The sequence below is a fragment of the Stomoxys calcitrans genome, chromosome 5, assembly GCF_963082655.1.
Source record: "Stomoxys calcitrans chromosome 5, idStoCalc2.1, whole genome shotgun sequence".
NCBI lineage: Eukaryota > Metazoa > Arthropoda > Insecta > Diptera > Muscidae > Stomoxys > Stomoxys calcitrans.
Window position 1 is genome coordinate 141,734,887 of NC_081556.1, and position 25,610 is coordinate 141,760,496.

Below are 25,610 nucleotides of genomic sequence, written 5' to 3' on the forward strand. Positions count from 1 at the left end.
TGTGATTGCAGGAAAGAAGATTTAAATAAAATTGAATAAATAAGAATAAAGTAAAATAAAATAAAATAAAATAAAATAAAATAAAATAAAATAAAATAAAATAAAATAAAATAAAATAAAATAAAATAAAATAAAATAAAAAAATAAAATAAAAAAATAAAATAAAATAAAATAAAATAAAATAAAATAAAATAAAATGAAATAAAATAAAATAAAATAAAATAAAATAAAATAAAATAAAATAAAATAAAATAAAATAAAATAAAATAAAATAAAATAAAATAAAATAAAATAAAATAAAATAAAATATAATAAAATAAATTAAAATAAAATAAAATAAAATAAAATAAAATAAAATAAAAAAAAATAAAATAAAATAAAAAATAGTAAATGAAATAAAATAAAAAAATATAAAAAAAATAAAATAAAAAAAAATACAATAAAACAAAACAAAACTAAATAAAAAAATAAATTAAATTAAATTATATATTAAAGTAACTACAAAAAAATAAAAAAAGTTAAGTAAAAGAATTAAACTTAACAAAAAGTAGAAAGGAACAAGTAAAAGCGTGTTAAGTTAGGCCGGGCCGAATCGTGGGAACCCACCACCTTGGATTCTGCTAAAAATGTTTACAAAATAATATTTATTGTAGGGCATAATTTTATTCTACGTACCAAACTTCTGTCAAACCAGCAAAAGTTTAAGCTTCTAGGAACCGAACAATGATGATCGAGAGACCGGTTTACATGGGAGCCATATCAGGTTATTGACCGATTTGGACCGTACTTGGCACAGTTGTTGGAAGTCATAACAGAACACCGCATGCAAATTTCAGCCGAATTGGGCAAAAATTGCGGCTTGTAAGGGCTCAAGAAGTCAAATCGGGAGATCGGTTTATATGGGTGCTATATCAGGTTATAGACCGATTTGAGTCATAATTGGCACAGTTGTTGGGAGTCATAAGAGATCAATCATATGTGCAAAATTTAAGCCAAATCGGACAAAAATTACGGCTTCCAGGGCTATAGAAGTCAAATCGGAAGATCGGTTTATATGGGGGCTATATCAGGTTTTAGACCGATTTGGACCTTACTCGGCTTAGTTGTTTAAAGTCACAACAGAACACTTTGTGCAAAATTTCAGCCAAATCAGACATAAATTGAGGCTTCCAAGCACTCAGGAAGTTAAATCGGGTGATCGGTTTATGTAGGAGATATATCTGGATATAGAACGATTTGGACGGTACTAGGCGCAGTTGTTGGAAGTCATAAGAGGTCGCTATGTGCAAATTGTAAGCCAAATAGGACAAAAATTGTGGCTTCCAAGGGCTCAAGAAGTCGAATCGAGAGATCATTTTGCATGGGAGCTATATCAGGTTACAGACCGAATCGGAACCTACTTATCACAGCTGTTGGAAGCGAAATTTCAGTCAAATCGAAGAAAGGGGTCTGAAGCCCACAAAAGCTTTATTTTTCAACTGATTTCGCTGAAATTTCAAACAGTGAATAGTTTTAGACCTCCCGATATCTGACCCAAATATGGCTCAGATCGGACGATATTTAGATATAGCTGCCAAATGGACCGATCTCCCAATAAAGTGTCTGAAGCCCATAAAAGCTTTATTTTTTTATCCCATTTCGCTGAAATTTGAAACAGTGGGTTATTTTAAGCCTCCCGACATCTGGACTAAATATGGATTACATCGGACCATATATATAGATATAGCTGCCATATAGAGCGATCTCCCGATATAGGGTCTGAAGTCCATAAAAGCTTTATTTATTACCCGATTTCGCTGAAATTTAAACAGTGAGTTGTTTTAAGCCTCCCGATATTCGAGCTTAATATGGTTGAGGTCGGTCTATATTAAGATATAGCTGCCAGACAGACCAATCTTCCCATAAAGAGTATGAAGCCCATAAAAGCTTTATTTTTTATCCGGTTTCGCTGAAATTTAAAACAGTAAGTAGTTTTAGGCCACCCGTCATCTGACCCAAATATGTTAAAAATCGGACTATTTATTTTAAGCAGTCATATAGACCGATAGCCGATATACCCCATCATATATACCCGATGTGGTGGGTATCCAAAGTTCTGCACGGCCGAACTTAATAAGTTTTTACTTGTTGTTTTTTTTTGTTTTGTTTTATTTTTTCGTTCCTTTTTTTCGCTTTATCCAACTTCCCAGAATGATTGACGAGTTTACTTTTTTTTTTTCATTGATATAGGTTCTGTGTTTGTTTTGTTTTTCTGTTTTTTTTTTCTCATATTAACATAAAATTGTGCCATTTTAAATGGTTTCCTATTATGGTTAACTCGTTTGTGGCAGTGCTTTAGGCTATTGGTATTCTTCATTTAAATGACTGTTGACAAATCAGTTAAAAACATTATTAATGAGACAAACGGTAGCAAAATTTTTTTTTAACGTAGTATTCTTTTTTTGGCTTTTTAAAAAGCAGTGAAAGCAAGTATTTGTCGCCATATGGGATAATGCCCAAAAGGGAAAGAGGTAAAGAGTTTGAAAAGTCATGTTATGAACTAAAACATTAAAGAAAAGGAAGAAGAATACAACAAAGCAGGAAATAAAGAATGATTTATATAAACCGAGAAGCTCATGACGGATAAAATATATATAGGGAACTATGCTATTGTGATATGCAAATCGGGGCTGGTCTGGATCATATTTGATTGAGGTCCCGAGAACTCTTATTCAAGTTACAGTTTCAGCGAAATGGGACAACGAATCCGCTTTTTATGGGATTAAGACCCTTAATTGGAAGATCGGTCTATATGAAAGCTATACATAAATATAATCTGATATGGACCATATGCTGGTTGGATGATGGGAAGCTTAATACAAGTCACTGTGTCCATTTCCAGCGAAATTGGGTCATAAATGCAGCTTTTATGGGCTTCAGACCCTTCATCGGCAGATCGCTCTATATGGCAGCTATATCTAAATATAGTCCGATCTGAACCATGTTAAAATCAGATATCGAGAGGCTTAAAACAACTCACTGTTTAAAATTTCTGCGAAATCGGGTAATAAATAAAGCTTTCATAGGCTTCAGACCCTTTATCGGCAGATCGGTCTATATGACAGCTATATTTAAATATAGTCCGATCTGAACTATATTAAAATCAGATATCAAGAGGCTCCAAAGGACTCACTGTTTCAAATTTCAGCGAAATCGGGTAATAAATAAAGCTTTTATAGGCTTCAGACCCTTTATCGGCAGATCGGTCTATATGACAGCTATATTTAAATATAGTCCGATCTGAACCATATTAAAATCAGATATTAAGAGGCTCCAAAGGACTCACTGTTTCAAATTGCAGCGAAATCGGGTAATAAATAAAGCTTTTATAGGCTTCAGACCCTTTATCGCGAGATCGCAGCTATATCCAAATATAGTCCTATCGGAACCATATTTGGGTCGGATGGTCGGAAGCCTAAAACTACTCACTGTTTCAAATTTCAGCGAAAGAGAATTAAAAATTAAGCTTTTATGAGCTTCAGACCCTTTATCGGCAGATCGGTCTATATAGCAGCTATATCCAAATATAGTCCGATCTGAACTATATCCACGGCAGATGTCGGGAGGCCTAAAACTACTCACTGTTTCAAATTTCAGCAAAATCGGATACAAATGAAAGCTTTTATGGGCTTCAGACTCTTTATCGGGAGATCGGTCTATATGTCAGCTATATCTCTTTATATTCCGATCTGAATCATATTTAAGTCGGATATCGCGAGGCCTAAAACAACTCACTGTTTCAAATTTCAGCGAAATCGGATAAAATCTAAAGCTTTTATGCGCTTCATGTCCTTTATCGGCAGATCGGTCTATACGTCAGCTATATCCAAATATATTCCGATCTGATCCATATGAATTCAGCTTAGACCATTGGGTGTTTTTATACTCACCACCATTTGATGGGGGTATACTAATCTAGTCATTCCGTTTGTAACACCTCGAAATATGCATCTAGGACCCCATAATGTATATATATTCTTGATCGTCTCGACATTTTGGGTCGAATTAGCCATGTCCGTCCGTCCGCCTGTCCGTCTATCGAAATCACGATAGCGGTCAAACGCGTAGAACTAGCCGCTTGAAATTTTGCACAGATACTTTATATAGATGTAGGTCGTTGGGGATTGCAAATGGGCCATATCGGTTCAGATTTGGATATAGCTCCCATATAAACCAATCTCCCGATTTGACTTCTAGAGCAATTGGAAGCCTCAATTGTTGTCCGATTTGGCTGAAATTTTGCACATCGTGTTTTGTTATGACTTCCAACAACTCGGCAAGTACGGTCCAAATCGGCTTATAACCTGATATAGCTCCCATATAAACCGATCTCCCGATTTGACTTCTTGAGCCCTTACAATCCGCGATTTTTATCCGATTTGGCTGAAATTTTGGACATAGTGTCCTGTAATGGCTTCCAACAACTGCGTCACGCAGGGTCCATATCGGTCAAGAACCTGATATAGCTTCCATATAACCTTAACTCCCGATTTAACTTCTTGAGCAACTGGAAGCCTCAATTTTCATCCGATTTGGCTGACATTTTGCATATAGTGTTCTGTTGTGACTTCCAACAACTGTGCCAAGTACGGGCGAAATTAGTCTATAACCTGATATAGCTCCCATATAAACCGATCTCCCGATTTGATTTCTTGAACCCCTGGAAGCCTCAACTTTTATCCGATCTGGCTGAAATTTTGTACAAAATGTTCTGTTATGACTTCCAACAACTGGGAGTGGTGCGGTCCAAATCAGTCAAGAACCTGATATAGCTCCCATATAACCTGAACTCCCGATTTGACTTCTTGAGCATCTGGAAGCCTCAATTTTCATCCGATTTGGCTGAAATTTTGCATATAGTGTTCTGTTGTGACTTCCAACAACTGTGCCAAGTACGGTCCAAATCGGTCAAGAACCTGAAATAGCTCCCATATAAACCGATCTCCTTCTTGAGCCCATGGAAGTCTCAATTTTTATCCGATCTGGCTGAAATTTTGTACAAAATGTTCTGTTATGACTTCCAACAACTGGGACAGTTACGATCCAAAGCGGACTATAACCTGATATAGCTCCCATATAAACCGATCTCCCGGTTTGACTTCTTGGGACCCTGGAAGCCGCAATTTTTGGCATGTGGTGTTCTGTTATGACTCCCAACAACTGGGCCAAGTACGGCCCTAATCGGTCTATAACCACATATAGCTTCCATATTTTAGCAGAATCAATTGTGGTGGGTTAGAACGCTTTTACTTGTTTTATTTATTGTAGAATAGAAAAGCAAAACAATAAAACCCCTTTTAAATGTTATGTACAAAATACATTGGCCACGTTACTGTGATCGTGATTTGGACCTTACTAAGGGCCTCATCAGATTGTTAAAAGATTGCATGCCTCCACCTATCCCTTTTAAATGTTATGTGCAAAATACATTGGCCACGTTACAGAGATCGTGCTTTTGACCTTACTAAGGATTGCATGCCTCCACCTACCCCTTTTAAATTTTATGTGCAAAATACATTGGCCACGTTACAGTGATCGTGATTTGGACCTTACTAAGGGCCTCCTCAGATTGCTAAAAGATTGCAAGCCTTCACCTACCGTTGGTTGAAGCATACCTTTCGAAAGAAAATTTGGGTTTTTTGGTTAAATATTTCTTAGACCATAGTAAGAAAATGTAAACACCAACAGCCAACATCTCCTCAAAAAGTTTATATGGGAACCGTGAGTTGTATCATACCCTCGACATGCTTACCGAATAGGGTCCACAACGGACCATATTTGGATATGTCTGCTATCCTAATGATGTCTTCTTAATGAGCATACTGGATTAATAAATGTCAATTATTCATGAACTTTGGTACAGTGAGTTGCTAAGAGTCCTCAACAGATTTTTTTCTATGATTTCTATTGCATCTCACAACGCCAATTTCACGCTTCCACCTAGATATCATCATATGGTGTTTGAAACGGCAATAAACGACAGAAAGACATTTGAACGCCTTGTGTCCCTAATTTCCCTATAATGACTTTCAAAATAAAAGCAATCAATAAATCAGCGTTTTATGAGCGACCATGAAGCAAGTTGGCCAACCACAAGCACATGGAAATTCTATCAATGCTTTTGTTAGAGAATTAAACAAAAACTCAAGAGGTATTTTTTTTTGTTCACCTGATAGTAGTGCTCATTATGGACTCTTCTTTCTCCTCTTTCCCGCCTTTCGCTTTTGTTGTTTGAAAACATCAACTCAACAGTTTATTGTGGAATCCCCCCGAGTTGTTTGTTTTATTGTGTTTATGAACAGTGCGGTGTGTCTTCCCTCCCCCCCTTATATTGTTGACCGTTTTTGTTTTTCTTCGATATTTGAATTTTGTTGTTGTTGTTGTATGTCTTTGAATTGATTTGAATCTAACCCAGTTCTACTTCAGATGATGCATCCATGGGAGGAGTTTTACCGTAAAAGTATTTGGCACACCACATACACTTTTACTTGGGATGATATTGATGGCGATGAAGAGGTTGATGATGTGCTCCACTGCTTTCTGGCATTGTGGCATGCCAGTGTTTATGGCCTCTTAACTGTTTCCCTTTTTGTTGTCCATTGACTCGCTGGGCTGTCCCGCATAGCTGCCTGTAAATAAGTGGTTAGATGAATGCTCTATACCTCCCATTCCCGTTTTCGGCTGGCAACAACAACAATAATAACAGACACAAATAGAGAGCATAATGTAAAATAATAACAACACAGCCCCAGCAACGGGAACGGGAACATCCATCGACATCATTGCCATCATGATTTTTATATGGGCCAAAAATATACAAAACCCAAAAAGTACTTGGGCAGATAATGATGATGATGATTATTGATGGTGTGAGATTGAACTGCACAGGCGATGGTACTTAGGTTCTAGGAGACAAGCGGCTTACACTATTAGAGCAAGTTTTTCGTAAGTGGTTCTTTGGTTTATAGACTGAGAATTTTATTTGCACTCATTTGAAGTGAATGTTTCTGCAATTGATTGGATATCAATAAAAGACATACTTGGCCTTTGCTGCGATATTTAATGATGACATTTTGTTGTCCTATCGCATTGCGGGTTGTAAGGGCTTGAGAAGTCAAATCGGGAGATTGGTTTATATGGGAGCTATATCAGGTTCTTGGCCGATTTTGACCGTACTAGGCCCAGTTGTTGGAAGTCATAACAGAACACAGAATTAATAAATTTCAGCCACATTGGACAAAAATTGCGGCTTGTAAGGGCTCAAGAAGTCAAATCGGGAGATCGGTTTATATGGAAGCTATATCAGGTTATAGACCGATTTGGATCGAACTTGACACAGTTGTTGAAAGTCATAACAGAACACTATATGCAAAATTTCAGCCAAATCGGACAAATATTGCGGCTTGTAAGAGCTCAAGAAGTCAAATCGGGAGATAGGTTTATATGGGAGCTATATCAGGTTATAGACCGAATTGGACCGAACTTGGCATGGTTGTTGAAAGTCATAACAAAACACCTCATGCAAAATTTTAGCCAAATCGGATAAAAATTGCGGCTTGTAAGAGCTTAAGAAGTCAAATCGGGAGATCGGTTTATATGAGAGCTATGTGAGTTTATAGACCGATTTGGACCGTACTTGGCACGGTTGTTGGAAGTCATAACAGAGCACTTTGTGCAAAATTTAAGCCAAATCGGGTAATAATTGCGGCTTGTAAGGGCTCAAGAAGTCAAATTGGGAGATCGGTTTATATGGGACCTATATCAGGTTGTAGACTGATTCCGACCATACTTGGCACATTTGTTGGAAGTATTAACAGAACACTTTGTGCAAAGTTTCTGCCAAATCGGGCAAAAATTGCGACTCCTAGGGACTCAAGAAGTCAAATTAGGAGATCGGTTTATATTGGACCTATATCAGGTTATAGACCGATTTGGACCAAACTTGGTACAGTTATTGGAAGTCATAACAGAACACTGCATACAAAATTTCAGCCAAAATTGACTCGAAAATTGCGGCCTGTAAGGGCTCAAAAATGCAACATAAGGACCATACAACAAGTTCAGAGAACATGTTGTCTTGGCATAGACGGAGCGATGAGGACCCTGCCCTCTAGGGCACTGGAGTCTATTCTAGATATCCGACCCATTGACATACAGGTTAAGTGTGAGGCAGCCACTGCGGCTATGAGACTTAAGGCAAAGGGAGAATGGATTGAGGATGGGAGCAGCTCTTATCATCGTGGTATAATCGAGGCGACACGTCGCCTCGGCGATGGGAAACCTGGAAGGAAGGGATGAGGCAAGCGATCGGATACCTGAGACGACACTTGAGTTCGAGTGCGAGGCACTGCTGCCAGCGGTACTGTCGTCGCGACGGTACGAAACCTGGAAGAAAGATGTTTCCGATCTGATACCTGAGACGACACTTGAGTTCGAGTTCGAGGCACTGTTGCCAGCGGCACAGTCTTGGATTGACGAAAGAGGTTTCCGATCTGATACCTGAGACGACACTTGAGTTCGAGTTCGAGTGCGAGGCACTGCTGCCATCGGCATAGTCTTGAATTGGCGGAACCCTAGTATTGCCATCTGGAAGATTTAGTTACACGGATGGATCAAAGCTAGAGGACAAAGTGGGTCTGGGGGTCTACATTGAGAATCCAGGGACTGAGATCTCTTTTAGACTGCCTGACCATAATACGGACCTGCAGGCGTAGATCCGGACGTTCACTGATTGTATGAAGTGGTGTGGTGCCAACGCGAGGACGTCGAGTGTGAGCATCTTAACGGACAGTAAAATTGCCATAAGGGCAATAACAACCGGGACGGTAAGGTCACAAACAGACTTGCAGTGGAAGAGGGAGATTAACGCCTTCTCTAAGGATGGCAAAATCCTCATCGTTTAGGTGCCGGGCCATAACGGAGTAAGGGGAAATGAAAGGGCAGACGATTTGGCGGTGAAGGCCAGAGGACTGCCGTCAATAAACTTGGTTAACCCGAAGCCTTTCGGGTCGACGCAGTCCGAGTTAAGAGCGTGGGTGATGAAAGCGCATGCGCACACTATTACTGAATGGAAGCAAGAAGGTGGAGTTAAGGGCGGGGCGACGAATGAGCATGCAACACTGTGAAACAGCGAAACAGTCGGTACGACGGCGAAAATCCTATGGGGGAATCCAGATCGTGAGAAAACGAAGCTATTACTGAAAAGATGTAAGTAGGGGGTCAGTATAGCTATTGCTATCATCACCGGACACCTAGGACTACGAGCTAAAATTTGCAAATTTTGCTAATGAACTTTCCACTAAGGAACAGGGGCAAACTTCTTACATATCAAAGAGTGCAGTCCGTTTCAAATTAAAGCTCAATGATAAGGGGCCTCCTTTTTATAGCCGGGTCCGAACGGCGTGCCGCAGTGCGACACCTATTTGGAGAGAAGTTTTACATGACATACTACCTCACAAGTGCTGCCAGCATTAAAAGGGGAAAATCAACGCTGAAAAATTTTTCTGATGGTCTCTTCAGGATTTGAACCCAGGCGTTCAGCATCATAGGCCTGGCCTACTACGAGCTCACTTATATAAAATTGGTGCGGCAAGTGATAACCTGTTTAGGGCTTGAGGGGAAGATGATGAGACGTTGGAGCTTTTGCTTTGTTATTGCCCGGCTTTGGCGTCTAACAGATACCGACACTTAGGTGGGGACACAATACCAGAAATGAATCAACTTAGGGGAGTGGCATGGAAAACTATAAAGGATTTTGTAAGTAGCACGGATTTGCTAACTTGGATTTTTATTTTCGAGATTACTTTTTTAGTATTTAGAGCGCACAACAAGCCAATGACTGGCATGGGGCGGATTAACATCCGTATTCTCTTTTCAATCTAACCTTAGGACTTTAGAAGTCAAATCGGAAAATCGGTTTTTATGGGAGCTTTATCTAAATCTGAACCGATATGACCCATTTGCAATCTGTAATGTGCCACATCAATATAAAGTATGTATGCAAAATTTCAAGCGGCTAGCTTTACGCGTTCGACCGCTATCGTGATTTTGGAAAGAGGGACGGACGGACATAGCGAAATTGACTCATAACGTTGAGACAATCAAAAATATATAAACGATATGCTATATGGGGTCTTAGACAAATATTGGGTTGCCCAAAAAGTAATTGCGGATTTTTCATATAGTCGGCGTTGACAAATTTTTTCACAGCTTGTGACTCTGTAATTGCATTCTTTCTTCTGTCAGTTATCAGCTGTTACTTTTAGCTTGCTTTAGAAAAAAAGTGTAAAAAAAGTATATTTGATTAAAGTTCATTCAAAGTTTTATTAAAAATGCATTTACTTTCTTTTAAAAAAATCCGCAATTACTTTTTGGGCAACCCAATATTTCGAGGTGTTACAAACTGAATGACTAGATTAGTATACCTCCATCCTATGGTGGTGAGTATAATAATTTATTACAAACGAATGAAGGGTGCTTTTCTGAGGTTTCCTTTATTATGGAATGACAAACCAAAGTAAGCATAAAACAATCTGGCCACACCGAAAATAAGGTGCCCACAGTTTCATACCATTTTTCTATGCACAAATAATTTTTACTATTTCCTATAATATATTGGGTTGCCCAAAAAGTAATTGCGGATTTTTTATTACAACAGAGTCACAAGCTGTGAAAAAATTTGTCAATGCCGACTATATGAAAAATCCGCAATTACTTTTTGGGCAACCCAATACATAATAAATATGAATTTCCTCTTGGAACAAGTATTCGCCGCAACGCCACTCTGACGCCTTCAATGTTTGGCCTTTTGAAATATGGCCGCCTCCAACATTTAAGAGCTTTTGTTTTGTTCCACAAATATTTACACTCTAACAATTTGGTGTTAATGGCATAAAATCTCTTAACAATTAATTTTTCAATTAGCCATTGAAAGCAATTCGTTTGAAGAGTCCAAACCAAATATGCCGCGCCCAAAACGCTAAGATCTTTAGTTGGAAAGAAAAATAAAAAATGCGTCACAAATACCTCGGCGACCCAGTTTTCCCAAAAACACACAAATTGTTAAAGTTTGGCAAGTGCAAAAAGGAAAAAAAAAAATACCAAATGAAAAGAAAACTTGAAAGCTTACACCTAAGTAGATTTTTTGCTCGTTACAACGTGGGCAGTTTTTAGACGACAACGACGACACATACTCGTAATACTCCATATTCTGTAGTGCTTAAATACGCACTCAATTCGCACTGAAGTCGGTCCGTCTGTCCAAAGCGGCTCTACAACATTTTCTTAAGCGAGTTGCATGTGTTTTTTTTTTTTTTTTTTATTTTTTACATAAAATTTAATGGGGCAGAATAGTTGAAAGAGAAAATGCCTTGGCGAGAATGGCCATCCAAAACTTGGCCCCCTTTGCGAATCCACATTAGTTGTGGCAAATATTGCAAATGTCTTATGCAGACTGAGAAAAATATTGCAAATTTTATAGCATTTCAAAAAGTTTTTTTTTATATTCTCTAAACATTTAGAAGATTCTGATTATATTTTTAATAATATTGCCCTCTAAGTGTTATACATGAATTTTGTATTGAAAAGGGATTTTCTCAAAATGTTTAGGTTTAAGTCGAATGGCTAGTCCACTCCGAGAGGTAAGTTTCCTCGGTGGCCAGTTCCGTTCATTTTGGCATCCTAGCAAGAAAAACAGAAAAGGAAGGCCTGATAAAAAAATCACCATGTGGAAAATTTCAGTAAAATCGGCGCAGGTATTATCCGATTTCAGTAAAATCGGCGCAGGTATTATCCGATTTTATTGAAATTTTCCACATGGTGATTTTTTTTATCAGGCCTTCCTTTTCTGTTTTTCTTGCTAGGAAGCCAAAATGAACGGAACTGGCCTCCGAGTAAACTTACGGGGTGGACTAGCCATTCGACTCAAACCTAAACCTTTTGAGAAAATCCCTTTCCAATACAAAATTCATGTATAACACTTAGAAGGCAATATTATTAGAAATATAATCAGAATCTTCTAAAATTTTAGAGAATTAAAAAAAAGTAAAATCGGATATACCTGCGCCCTATGGAGGCTCTCGTAGCGCAGAGGTTAGCACGTGCGCCTATGACACTGAACGCCTGGGTTCGAATCCTGGCGAGGCTATCAGAAAAAAATTTTCAGCGGTGGTTTTCCCCTACTAATGCTGGCAACATTTGTGAGGTACTATGCCTTGTAAAAATTTCTCTCCAAAGAGGTGTCGTACTGCGGCACGCCGTTGGGACTCGGCTATAAAAAGGAGAAAAAGGGAAAGGAATCGGACTGCACTCATTGATATGTGAGAAGTTTACCCCTGTTCCTTAGTGGAATGTTCATGGGCAAAATTTGCATTACCTGCGCCCTAAAGAAGATCTATAAGTCAAGGCCCAATATCGGTTTCTATCGCAGCTATATCAAAACATCGACCCATTTGGTCCATTTACAATTCCAACCTACCTACAATGATAACAAGTATTTTTGCAAAATTTCAAGCGCCTAGCATTACTCCTTCTTAAGTTAGCATGCTTTCCGCAGACGGACGGACATGGCTAGATAAACTTATTAAATGTCATGACGATCCAGAATATATATACCTCATGGGATCTAAGTCGAATATTTCGAGGTGTTACAAACGGAATAATGAAATTAGTATACCCCCATCCTTTGGTGGAGGGTATAAAAGGTATTTTTGGGAGCTATATCCAAATATAGACCGATCTGAACCATATTGGACACGATGTCGAATACCCTAACATAAGTCACTGTGTCAAATTTTAGCGAAATCGGATAATTAATGCGTCTTTTATGGGGCCAAGACCTTAAATCGAGAGATCGATTATGATAGTATAAATAACCAAATCTGGAACGATCTGGGCTAAATTGTAAAAAGGTGTCGAAGGACCTAACACAACTCATTGTCCCAAAATTTCAGCAAAATCTGGCAATAAATGCGGCTTTTATGGGCCGAGGACCTTAGATCTTAGAGAGATCGGTCTATATGGCTGCTACATCCAAATCTGGACCGATCTGAGCCAAATTGAAGAAGGATGTTGAAGAGCCTAACACAACTGTGGCTTTTAAGGGCCAAAGACCCTACATCGGCGGATCGGTCTATATGGGGGCTATATAAAGATATACTCCGATATAGTCCATCTTCGAACTTAATCTGCCTGTGCACAAAAATAGAATCTCTGCAAAGTTTCAGCTCAATATTTCTATTTTAATGGCCGTAGCGTGATTTCAATAGAGAGGCAAACGGACAGACATGGCTAGATCGTCTTAGATTTTTACGACGATCAAGAATATATATACTTTATAGGGTCGGAAATGGATATTTCGAGCGTCGGAAAGTATAACAGTAGAAACATATAATTGTATACAAGTATAACAGCATTAAAATATAACAGTATGAAGATATAACAGTATAAACGTATAACGGTGCTCAAGTATAACAGCATAAAACTATGACAGTATCATAGTATGACATTGTAAAAGTATGACAATATAAGACTACAATTGTATAACAGTATAAAAGTATACGTTAGGTTAGGTAAGGTTGAAAAGAGGGTGCAGACATTAATCAGTCCCATGACACTATGGACATACACCTAAGCCAGTAACCGGCTTGTTGCGCGCTCTAAATACAAAAAAGTAACCTCGAAAAAAAAACTAAGTTAGGAATTCCGTGCTACTCAAAAAATCCTTAATAGTTTTCTATGCCACTCACCTATGTTGGTTTATGTCTGATATAGTGTGCCCACCTAAGTGTCGGTATCTGGTAGACGTGAAAGCCGGGCAATGACAAAGGATAGATTCAAACGTCTCATCATCTTCCCCGCATGCCCTACACATGCCATTACTTGCCGTACCGATTTTACACAAGTAAGCTCGTAGTCCTATATGTCCCGTCATAATATCAATAGCTATACTGAGCTCCTTCTTACTTCCTTTCAGTAATAGCCCCGTCTTCTTACGATCTGGATCCGCCCATAGGATTTTCGCCGTCCTACCGACCTATTCCACAGGGTTGCATGCGCATTCGTCGGTCACGTCATTAAATCGGACTGCGTCGACCCAAAAGGCTTCGGATTAACCATGTTTATCGACGGCAGTTTAGTGGCCTTCATTGCCAAATCGTCTGCCCTTTCATTCCCCCTTACTCCGTTATGGCCCAGCACCCAATCGATGCGGATTTTGTCATCCTCAGAGAAGGATAAATGTATAACAGTATAACAGTTTAAATGTATACCAGTAATAAAGTATAACAGCATAAAGGTATAAAATCATAACAGCATACAAGAATAAGAGTATAAAATGATAATAGTATACAAGTACAACAGTATACGTATGAAAGTATAACAGTATAAAAGTAATCAGTATATATTTACAACAGTATAAAAGTATAACCGTGTAAATTTATAACAGTAATAAAGTATGCTGTTATACATTTCAAAGTAACAAAATAAAAGTATAACAGTATACAAAAATAAGAGTATAAAATCATAACAGTATTATCGTATAACAGTATTAATGCATAGCAGTTCTATAATATAACAGTATTGAAGTATTTCAGTATAAGAGTAGTTTAGCTAAGGAAATGCAAGATTGGATGTTGATGTCATCAGCATAGGCGAGTAGCATGTGTTCTCTTGTGATTAATGTGCCATATCTATTCACATCTGCATCTCGTACAATCTTCTCCAGCAGGCTATTAAGGCTGTCTCCTTGTCTGAAACCTCGTTTGGTATTAAATGGTTCGGAGCAATTCTTTTCTATTCTTATTGAGGAACTTGTATCAGCAAGTGTCATCCTGCAGAGTCTTATTAATTTTGCAGGGCTATCAAACTCTGACATGGCTTGAGATACCTTTGAACGTAAAGGAGTATCGAAGGCGGCTTTGTAGTCAACAAAGAGATGGTAGGTGTTGATTTGTCCTTCTCGGGTCTTTTCCAGGATTTGGCGCAGTGTGAATATCTGGTCCAGGGTGAATTTATCAGGTCTGAAGTCGCATTGATAAGGTTTTAATCTTTCACACAGTACGCTTGAGAGTATATTGTATGCGATGTGGAGCAGACTTATTCCTCTCTAGTTGGCACATTCCGTCTTGTGTACGGGACATAGCATGCTGAGGTTCCAATCATCGGGTATGCGTTCTTCTAACCAGATTGCGCAGAAAAGATGTTGCATACGTCTTATTAGCGTGTCGCCTCCGGTCTTAAATAGTTCAGCGGGTAACCCGTCGGCTCCTGTTGCCTTATTGTTCTTTAGTCGGGTCACTGCTGCTTGGACCTCATTCTGACTAGGAGGTAAACATTCTATACCCTCATCAGGGATTGGTTTTGCTGTATCCTCTTTGCCGCCAACTTCGGACACTAGCAGTTGGGTAAAATGTTCTTTTCATATCCTCAGCATGTTATCTGTGTCAGTTACCAGATTTTTCTTCTTTGTCTCTGCAGGAGGATGTGCCTGCACCAATGCCATCGGTTTGATGTTTAATTCTTTGGTAGAATTTCCAGACTTCATTCTGACTTCTGTACATCTCAATTCGCTCACACTCACGTATTTCCATTTCCTTTTTCTTTCTGCGGAATAGACGTTTCTCCTCTCTCCTTTTCTCCCGATACCTCTCTTTCATCTGGCGCATTGCTACTGATTGCGGGGTTGCTCTATATGCCGCATTCGACATATATTGGGTTGCCCAAAAAGTAATTGCGGATTTTTCATATAGTCGGCGTTGACAAATTTTTTCACAGCTTGTGACTCTGTAATTGCATTCTTTCTACTGTCAGTTATCAGCTGTTACTTTTAGCTTGCTTTAGAAAAAAAGTGTAAAAAAAGTATATTTGATTAAAGTTCATTCTAAGTTTTATAAAAAATGCATTTACTTTCTTTTAAAAAATCCGCAATTACTTTTTGGGCAAACCAATATGACAGTGTAAAAGTTCGACAATCTAAGAGTATAACAGTCAGACAGTATAACAGTAAACAACTAAAACAGCATACAAGAATAACCGTATTAAAATACAATAGTAAAAAAGTATAACAGTTTTATAAAAGGATAGAAGTATAAACAGTATAACAGTATAAAAATATAACAGTATAAAGGAAAACGTAAAATAGTATAAAGGTATAACAGTATCAAAGTATAACAGTATAGAAATATAACAATATAACAGTTTCCGAAAAAAAACTTATTTTAATAAATTTACTTTTTTTCTTTTCAGGTAAAAACAGCCTTCATATATCACGTAAGAAATATTTTGTTTTAAAGAAAAACTTTGAATGGTAGTTGCTTAACTAGCCTACACAATTTTTATACCCTCCACCATAAGATGGGGGGTATACTAATTTCGTCATTCTGTTTGTAACTACTCGAAATATTCGTCTGAGACCCCATAAAGTATATATATTCTTGATCGTCGTGACATTTTATGTCGATCTAGCCATGTCCGTCCGTCTGTCCGTCCGTCCGTCCGTCCGTCCGTCCGTCCGTCCGTCCGTCCGTCCGTCCGTCCGTCTGTCTGTCGAAAGCACGCTAACTTCCGAAGGAGTAAAGCTAGCCGCTTGAAATTTTGCACAAATACTTCTTATTAGTGTAGGTCGGTTGGTATTGTAAATGGGCCATATCGGTCCATGTTTTGATATAGCTGCCATATAAACCGATCTTGGGTCTTGACTTCTTGAGCCTCTAGCGTGCGCAATTCGTATCCGATCAGAATGAAATTTTGCACGACGTGTTTTGTTATGATATTCAACAACTGTGCCAAGTATGGTTCAAATCGGCCCATAACCTGATATAGCTGCCATATAAACCGATCTTGGGTCTTGACTTCTTGAGCCTCTAGAGTGCGCAATTCTTATCCGATTGAAATGAAATTTTGCACGACGTGTTTTGTTATTATATATTATATCCAACAACTGTGCGAAGTATGGTTCAAATCGGTTCATAACCTGATATAGCTGCCATATAAACAGATCTTGGGTCTTGACTTCTTGAGCCTCTAGAGGGCGCAATTCTTATCCGAATGGAATGGAATTTCGCACGACGTGTTTTGTTATGATACCCAACAACTGTGCCAAGTATGGTTGAAATCGGCCCATAACCTGATATAGCTGCCATATAAACCGATCTTGGGTCTTGACTTCTTGAGCTTCTAGAGGGCGCAATTCCTATCCGATTTGGCTGAAATTTTGCATGACGTATTTTATTTTTACTTTTAACAACTGTGTCAAATAAGGTTCAAATCGGTTCATAACCTGATATAGCTGCCATATAAACCGATCTGGGATCTTGACTTCTTGACCCCTAGAGGTCGTAATTATTATCCGATATGCCTGAAATTTTGTACGACGGATCCTCTCATGACCATCAACAAATGTGTTTATTATGGTCTGAATCGGTCTATAGCCCGATACAGATCACATATAAATCGTTCTCTCTATTTTACTTCGTGAGCCCCAATGGGCGCAATTCTTATACGAATTGGCTGAAATTTTACACAGGTCTCCAACTTATAATTTAATTGTGGTCCGAACCGGTCCATATCTTGATATCGTTTTAATAGCAGAGCAACTCTTTTCTTATATCCTTTTTGTTTTTTTTAATATTTTGCTTTTTATTAAGAAAATTTTTTTAATTTTTTTTTTGCGATTTTTTTTTAACTCTTTATCCTTGCCGTGTATAATACCCCAATTCACATGTGAGCCTATAAATGACTTTTAATATTGCAATCATTTTTTCAACTGTCGGTTTCTTTTTGTTTCTGGATACACTCCATCATGGTATGTTGTATGTGGTGTCTATTAAGTCAAGCGTTGGCTTTGCTGGCTTTTAATTTTGTCTCTGCGCTTTTTTCTTTCTGTTGTCACTGGTTGCTATTGGCAAGAAAAACAAGTTGTACAACAATTTTCCTTTTTGGCGACAACTTCATTCCAAAAACACAAAAAAATCAGCCAACTGAAAAAGCAAAGCAAAAAAAAAAAGGCAAAATGTGTGCGGTGAAATTGTGTCACAAATCTAAGTCAACGATAACAGAAACAACAACAACAGCAGTGCTGTTAAGCGCCACAGCAAATTCTATATAAAAGAGCTATCATTTAGCGCAAAAAAAGAAAAAACGCCTTACCTGGAAGCACAGAATCATTGAAATCAGCAACAGAACCAACAGCAGCAATGGCTTAGCACTTTCATATCAACATGCGACGAGTAACAACCAACAATAAGACCACAGCTTACCAAACAAGTGGTGGCTCATTAACGCAGGCGACACTCATATGGGGGGGTACAACGACCAAAACCTACAGTCATCAACAGCGGCAGCCGCCGCTATGGTTTTTTAGTTGCCACAATTACCTTGGCTGTGTTGGTGTAAACATTTATTTTTGTTTGTTCATTTTAACAATTTAATTAACCATTGGATGCTAGGTATGAACATTTTGCCATGAAACAGCATAGTTCTTGACATGCCATGAAATTATTAAACATAATTTTTAATTATTGAAAATTTTGTTAGAAAATTAACCAACAATTACGAGGGCTATTAAAAGGTGAATCATGAAAGGCAAATTAGAAATGAGAGAAATTAGGCATTAAATTAGGCCGCGCCTAAGTACTAAAGATGGAAAATCAGGGTAAGGTTTTTAAGACGGGTAATCGTTTGTATATCAAAGTTCATAGACCCTTGGAAAATTCTTGACTATTTTTCTAGGAGTCATACAATATTGGTGAATGGCCAAGTGTTTTACCTTTTGTGTTGAGAATCATTTTTCTCCAAAAATATCTCTTATATTGGGTTGCCCGAAAAGTAATTGCGGATTTTTCATATAGTCGGCGTTGACAAATTTTTTCACAGTTTGTGACTCTGTAATTGCATTCTTTCTTCTGTCAGTTATCAGCTGTTACTTTTAGCTTACTTTAGAAAAAAAGTGTAAAAAAAGTATATTTGATTAAAGTTCATTCTAAGTTTTATTAAAAATGCATTTACTTTCTTTTAAAAAATCCGCAATTACTTTTTGGGCAACCAATATATAAAAATCAATTTGTGTTTGTTTGTAGGTTTGTTTGTTCCTTATAGTCTCAGAAACGGCTGAACCGATTTTCTTGAAATTTTTACAGATTGTGCACAATGATCCCTTGGTGAAAATAGGGTACTGAATTTTTTGATATCTGAAGGGGGGGCGGACCCTCCCCTTACCCTAATTTTCAGAAACGCCAGATCTCAGAGATGGGTGATGCGGTTTAAGCGAAATTTTGTATGCTCTCTTATAGTATCCTACAAACAAAAATGTTGATATCCAAATTTCGGATGGGGTACCTAGGAGGGGAGGGGGGGGGGCGCCCCACCCCAAAGCCCACCAAATATATATACACTAATCACGACAATATGGGACTCAAATAAAAGGTACTTAAGATTAGAAAACGTTTCTGATATCCAATCGTCATACCAAGTGTTTGGGGGACAACCCCAACCCCCAAAACACCCCTACATCGAACATATTTACCGACCAGGGCAATATGGGACTATGGGTATTTGCGAGTAGAATGCGAATCTGACATCCATATGTGGGCCAAGTTTCTGGCGGTCCACCCCTTCCCCAAAACACCCCCAAAACAGAACTTATTTACTGATCATGGCAATATGGGTCTTACATAGTCATGGCAATATGGGGCTTAGATATAATACGAATCTGATATCCAGATGTGGGACCAAGTTTATGGGGGTCCACCTCTTCCCCAAAACGACCACCAAACTGGACTTATTTACTGACCATGGCAATATGGGACTCAAATGAAAGGTATTTGCGAGTAAAATATGAATCTGATATCCAAATGTGGGACCAAGTTTCTGGGGTCCACCCCTTCCCCAAAACAGGGCTTATTTACTAACCATGGCAATATGGGACTCAGTGTAGAATACAAATCTGATATCCAGATGTGGGACCAAGTAGTTGGGGGGCCGCCCATCCCCGAGAACATCCCCCAAAGAGCACTAATTTACGACCATAGCAATATGGGGCTCAAACGAAAGGTCTTTGGAAGCAAAGCACGAATCTGATATCAATATTCGGGAAAAGTGTCTATGGGGCCATCCCATCCCCATAACACCACCCAAATAAGAAGTATTTGCTGACCATTGTAATATGAGGCTCAAACAAGAGGTATTTTAGAGTATAACACGTATCTGATATATATATTTTCAAATTCAAGTCACTGAGTGGCCGCCCATCCCCCAATACACCCCCACCCCCCGGTAATGTTTGCCGACTATGGAAAACTGGGGCTCAAATGGAAGGTATTTGTGGAGTAGACCATGAATCTGATATCAATATATCGGGACCAACTGTCTAGGGGACGTTCTACAACCATAACAACCCTTATATAGGAAACGAATTTGATATCCAGTTTTGAGGCCAATGGCAATATGCGATTCAAATAAATGATATATAGATATGTGAGAATAGAGCACGTTGCTGATATATTTTCAGGGTTTAGTGTTTGGGGGACCACCCCACTCCCCAAAACACCCCTATATCAGGCATATTTACCAACCATGTCAATGTGGGCCTTAGATGAAAGGTATTGGCGGGTAGAGCAAGAATTTATGCCTACTTTCGGGACCAATTTTCTGGGGGCCTACCCCTACCCCATGCCAATATGTGAAACCAATGAAAGGTATTTGAGATTAGAAAACGAATTTGATAAAAAATTTTGGGGGTATGTGTTTAAAGGACGCCTTATCCTGTAAGGAAATATGAGGTTTAAATAAATGGCATACTCATTTACTAACATACATATTTTCTTACTTACTTACATTTTTACTTACTTACTTACTTACTTACCAATTTATTCACTTACTTCCTTAATTCCTTACTTGCTTACTTACTTGCACACTTACTCATTTACTATATTACTTGCTTACTTACCTACATACTTACTAACGTACTTAATTACCTACCTACTTACTTACTTGCTTACATAATTACCTTTTTACTTACCTATGTAAGCAGGTAAGTAAGTAAGTAAGCAACTAAGTAAGAATGTAAGTGGGTAAGTATGTAAGTATGAATGCTTACTGCCCCAAACCATGTTATCCGTCCACCGGGTAATAATCAGGGGGGTCCCCATGCGGTCCAGGGTGGCGACTATCGACCCTCTCTTCGCGCCGCTATCGTGCACTCCTTCCATTAGAGTTATCTCGACCTCTTGTATCACTTCATATAGGGTTGTTTCCACCGACCTCCCCTTGAGGTTGTTGTTGTAGCCACATTTTCACGTGAAGGTGGCGATCCTCTTCAAGCTCCTGTAGGTGAGCAAGCTCATTCCGGTCCAAAGGAGCGATCGCCGCGGGAATAGTATTGGTTATTTAAAGGCGCCAATAATTCGCCTTGTCATGTCGATCACCATTGGCACTCAGTTTTTGTGCCAGAGCCAGTGCCGCCCGGGGTCTCACTTAAACTCTCTCTTTCCGTTAGAGACATCTCGACCTCTTGTATCACTTAATGCAGGTTTGTTTCCACCGACCTCCCCTTGAGGTTGTTGTTGTAGCCACTTTTTTACGTGGAGGTGACGATCCTCTTCAAGCTCCTGTAGGGGTGAGCAAGCTCATTCCGGTCCAAAGGTGATTTAAAGGCGCCAATAACTCGCCTTGTCATGTCCATCATCATAGGTACTCAGTATTTGTGCCAGAGCCAGTGCCGCCCGGCGTCTCACTTAGACTCTCCGCTCGTTACCGCTAATTGTCCGCAACTGCCATAGAGGTTACTTCGTATGGAGCATTCCACTATCCGCAACCTGTGGAGACGACCGGTAACTCGCAGCTAAGCTTCTCGTTACAGCAATGAACACCATACCGAACATTGAAGAACATTGAGGTCCCCTTGAGGTATGCATGTTATATCCCACTTAAATTCTCCGTTGTCAGTACCTCCCTCACCTCTATGTCTACCAATCTTTCTACTGTTTTAAGTAATCGTCACTGTACTGTAGTTAATTTTTCCCGCCTTATGGAGAAAACCACTCTGATCCACCTCGATTCCCTTGGTATGTAGGTCCATGCCAAGCTCGCTCGGAAAATCCGTTTAAGTCAGGACAGGGTGACGCCAAGGGACTCCTTGTGGGGCAAGTGCAGATTGCCCACACTATCTTTTCCTCTTCAACGATGTCCTTAACGAGGCCACCCCCAAGGCCGTTTACGTATACAGGTACTGCGTTATCTAGATCGCCGCACAGAAAATGCTGCATCAGAAGTTCCACCGTCTCCTGAGCACTCTCGATGTAAGTCTCGTCCTCTCTCTTCAGCAAGCTAGGCGTGCTAGGATCGAGAGCAGTTTGCGCAACAAAGATCCCTCTTTATTGCTTTTCAATTCTTTACGGAATTTAACCCAGGAACTCCTCTTCGCCTTTTTCGTCTCCTTCTTGAACTTGTCAAGGGCCTCACGCTATTCGCTACAGCCCTCTGCCGTGTTCTGTCTCTCTTGGCCGGACACGGTGACCACCATGACTGGCAGATTTTATGCGACGGTACTCGTTTGGGACATGCCTTCAAAAAGACTTCGTTCGGGGAGCCCGTGACAAGACCCACTGCGGCCTCCAGTTCTCTCGTTTAGTTCAGGCCTATCAGTCTTTCCAGTGTTTTAGGTCAAAATTATGGCAGACGGATTGGTCTACAATCCTTCACAGTACCGTAGTTTATTTTTCCCGCCTTAGGGACAAACCCACCTGGACCTATCTTCATGACCTCGGTATGCAGTGCCAGACTCTCTCTGAAGATCTGTTCCAGCCATGATAGAGAGTCTCTTGCAGCAGCGCTGGGATGATCCGATCCTGTCTGGTTCGGGCGAAAGGTGCGAACCGCTCACGCTATCTTCTTCTTGTCACTTTGGTTTATTTTTCCCGTCTTGGGTATAAACACCATCTTGACCTCCCTCCATGCCCTTGGTATGTAGGGCAGTGCCTGCCTTGTCTTGGAAATCCTTTCCAGCCACGGCAGAGTGTCCACAAGGAATCCTTGAAGCAGCGCCGGGATGATCCCGAAAGGTGCAAACCGCCCACGCTGTCTTCCCTTTGTCACATTGGTTTATTTTTCCCGCCTTAGGGAAAAACACCACCTCGAGCTCTCGCTATGCCAGACAGTGCTAGCCTCATCTTGAAAATTCGTTCCAGCCATGGCAGAGTGACCGCCTTAGGGAAAAACACCACCTCGAGCTCTCGCTATGCCAGACAGTGCTAGCCTCATCTCGAAAATTCGTTCCAGCCATGGCAGAGTGACCGCAAGGAACTTCTGCAGCAACGCTGGAATTAATCCGTCTGGTCCAGCTAATTTAAACGTTCGAAATGAACAGCCCACGCTATCTTCTTCTCGTCAATGATGTCACCGATAAAATCTTACATAGATTCTGCACTTGTGGGTATTACGATGTTCTGATCGTCATCCTCTTCCTGCCTGCCTGGAAAATGTTTCCCCATCACTGCTTCCACCCTTCTCCTGTTTGTTCTCGTTGTGAGTTCCGTCTTCTCTCCACAGAGAGCTTGGCGTGCTAGGATACTTGGAGTACTATTTTCGCAATCTAGATGCTTCACTAGTGACCTCTAATTCTTCTTCTTTTCGTTCAAAGGACTTCTGTTCGTTCTCCACGCCTTCTTTTTGAACTTGCCCAGGGCCTCACGCTAATCGTCCTAGTCTTATGCATTGTCCTACCTCTTTGCCCTATTAAAGAACCTCCTGATCTTCGTCCTGACTCACTTTACTTTCGGTGTCCATCAAGGACTATTTTGTCGTTCGTGGCGGTATCCGTTGCGAAAGGCCTCATTCAGGTTTTCCCTTACAGGATTCATGGCTGACCCCATTTGCTTGGCGTAAGACTCCGCATATGATCCCAGTGAACCTATACTATAGTGATCCGAAAAGGAGCAATGGGTGGAGAGCTTCCGGTCTGAGATTTCAACCGAGTCACAAAAAATCTAGATGCTTCCCTAGTGCCCTCTAATACTTCGCTGAACTTTGCCCAAGAACACCTCTTTGTTTATCTTGTCTCTTGTCTTTTGAACTTGACCAGGGCTTCACGATACTCGTCCCAGACCTCTGCCGTGTTCTCTCCCTTCGCCCTGTTAAAGAGCCACGCAAATAAGCAGAATTTCGCCAAAGAACTTTTCTTTCCTCCCCTCGTGCCCTTCTTTAGCCTGCCCAGGGTTTCACGATATTCGTCTCAGCTCTCTAACGTTTTCTCCCTCTTCCCCCTGTTAAAGAGCCTCCTGCTGGAGGCCATCCTAGCGCAGAGGTTAGCATGTCCGCCAATGACGCTGAACGCCTGGGTTCGAATCCTGGCGAGACCATCAGAAAAAAAATGTTCAGCGATGGTTTTCCCCTCCTAATGCTGGCAACATTTGTGAGGTACTATGCCATGTAAAACTTCTCTCCAAAGAGATGTCGCACTGTGGCAAGCCGTTCGGTCTCGGCTATAAAAAGGTAACCTCTTATCATTGAGCTTGAACTCGAATCGGACTGCACTCATTGATATGTGAGAAGTTTACCCCTGTTCCTTAGTCGAATGTTCATGGGCAAAATTTGTAATTTTTGCTCTCCTTCCTGACTACCTTTACTTCCGGTGTCCACCACGATTGGTGGATTCCGAAAGACCTCATACAGGCTTGCCGTAACAAGATTCATCTCAGACCTCAGTTTCCTTGAGGTTATTCTTTTCTCAAGTCTACGCATATGCTCTATGAAACTACCCCAGTTCGTCTTCCTTGGATACCTATACAGCTTTCTTTCCTTTCTCTTGTGCTCGAACTGAGACCATGTCTAGTATTGTTCTAAATAGTAGCACTGGATAGAGAGCTACCAGTCTGAGAGACAACTTCGTTAAAAGCTTTATGTCCATAACGTGTTCCCTTATTCGGTTGCAGAACATTTTGGGGTTTACCCTGTTGCAGATAATCAAGCTCATGCATTAAATGTATCCAAAAAGTGATGCATCTCTTTAGTTTGTATCCGTGCCACCCAAATATAAGGTCGTTCTTCTTGGCCTCGCAACGTCGGACCAAGGCCCGGACCATATCTTACGGGGGGTTGTCTTCTTCGTACAGTATGAATGCCAAGTCCAGTAGTGGTTAATCTAACCTCTCCAGGGCTGCAAATGCAAATGGACTAACCATTAAGAAACCGGGGCAAACTTCTCACATATCACTGAGTGCTGTATGGTTTAAATTCAATGATAAGGGGCCTCCTTTTTATAGCGTAGTCCGAATGGCGAGCCGCAGAGCGACACCTCTTTGGAGAGAAGTTTTTACATGGCAAACGTTGCCAGCATAAGAGGGAAAAATCACCGCTGAAAATTTTTTCTGATATTCTCGCCAGGATTCGAACCCAGGCGTTCATTGTCATAAGCTGGCATGCAAACCTCTGCGCTACGATGGCCTCCAAAATAGCTTCCAGTGCATGTAAAACTGTACAGATCTTCAGTAAGTGAAGATACCGGAAAGTTCGAGAGTGACTTATAAAATACTGTAGGTTGGCTTCAAAGTTTTTATTAACCCCATGACTTGACATTGTCT

General features: G+C 40.0%; 1 protein-coding gene across 9 annotated transcripts in view; it reads left to right on the plus strand.

Annotated features, from left to right (window-relative positions):
* Positions 1 to 25,610, plus strand: part of LOC106086990 (F-actin-uncapping protein LRRC16A) — a 184,737-nt gene that overhangs the window by 33,572 nt on the left and 125,555 nt on the right. For 7 of the 9 annotated variants that reach the window (XM_059368710.1, XM_059368711.1, XM_059368716.1 and 4 more), the window contains one exon: positions 16,282 to 16,305. The exons of the other annotated variants lie outside the window; for them this stretch is intronic. In XM_059368710.1, coding sequence (XP_059224693.1) covers positions 16,282 to 16,305 — 24 coding nt within the window. The remainder of the gene's footprint in view (positions 1 to 16,281; positions 16,306 to 25,610) is intronic. 9 annotated transcript variants of the gene reach the window in all.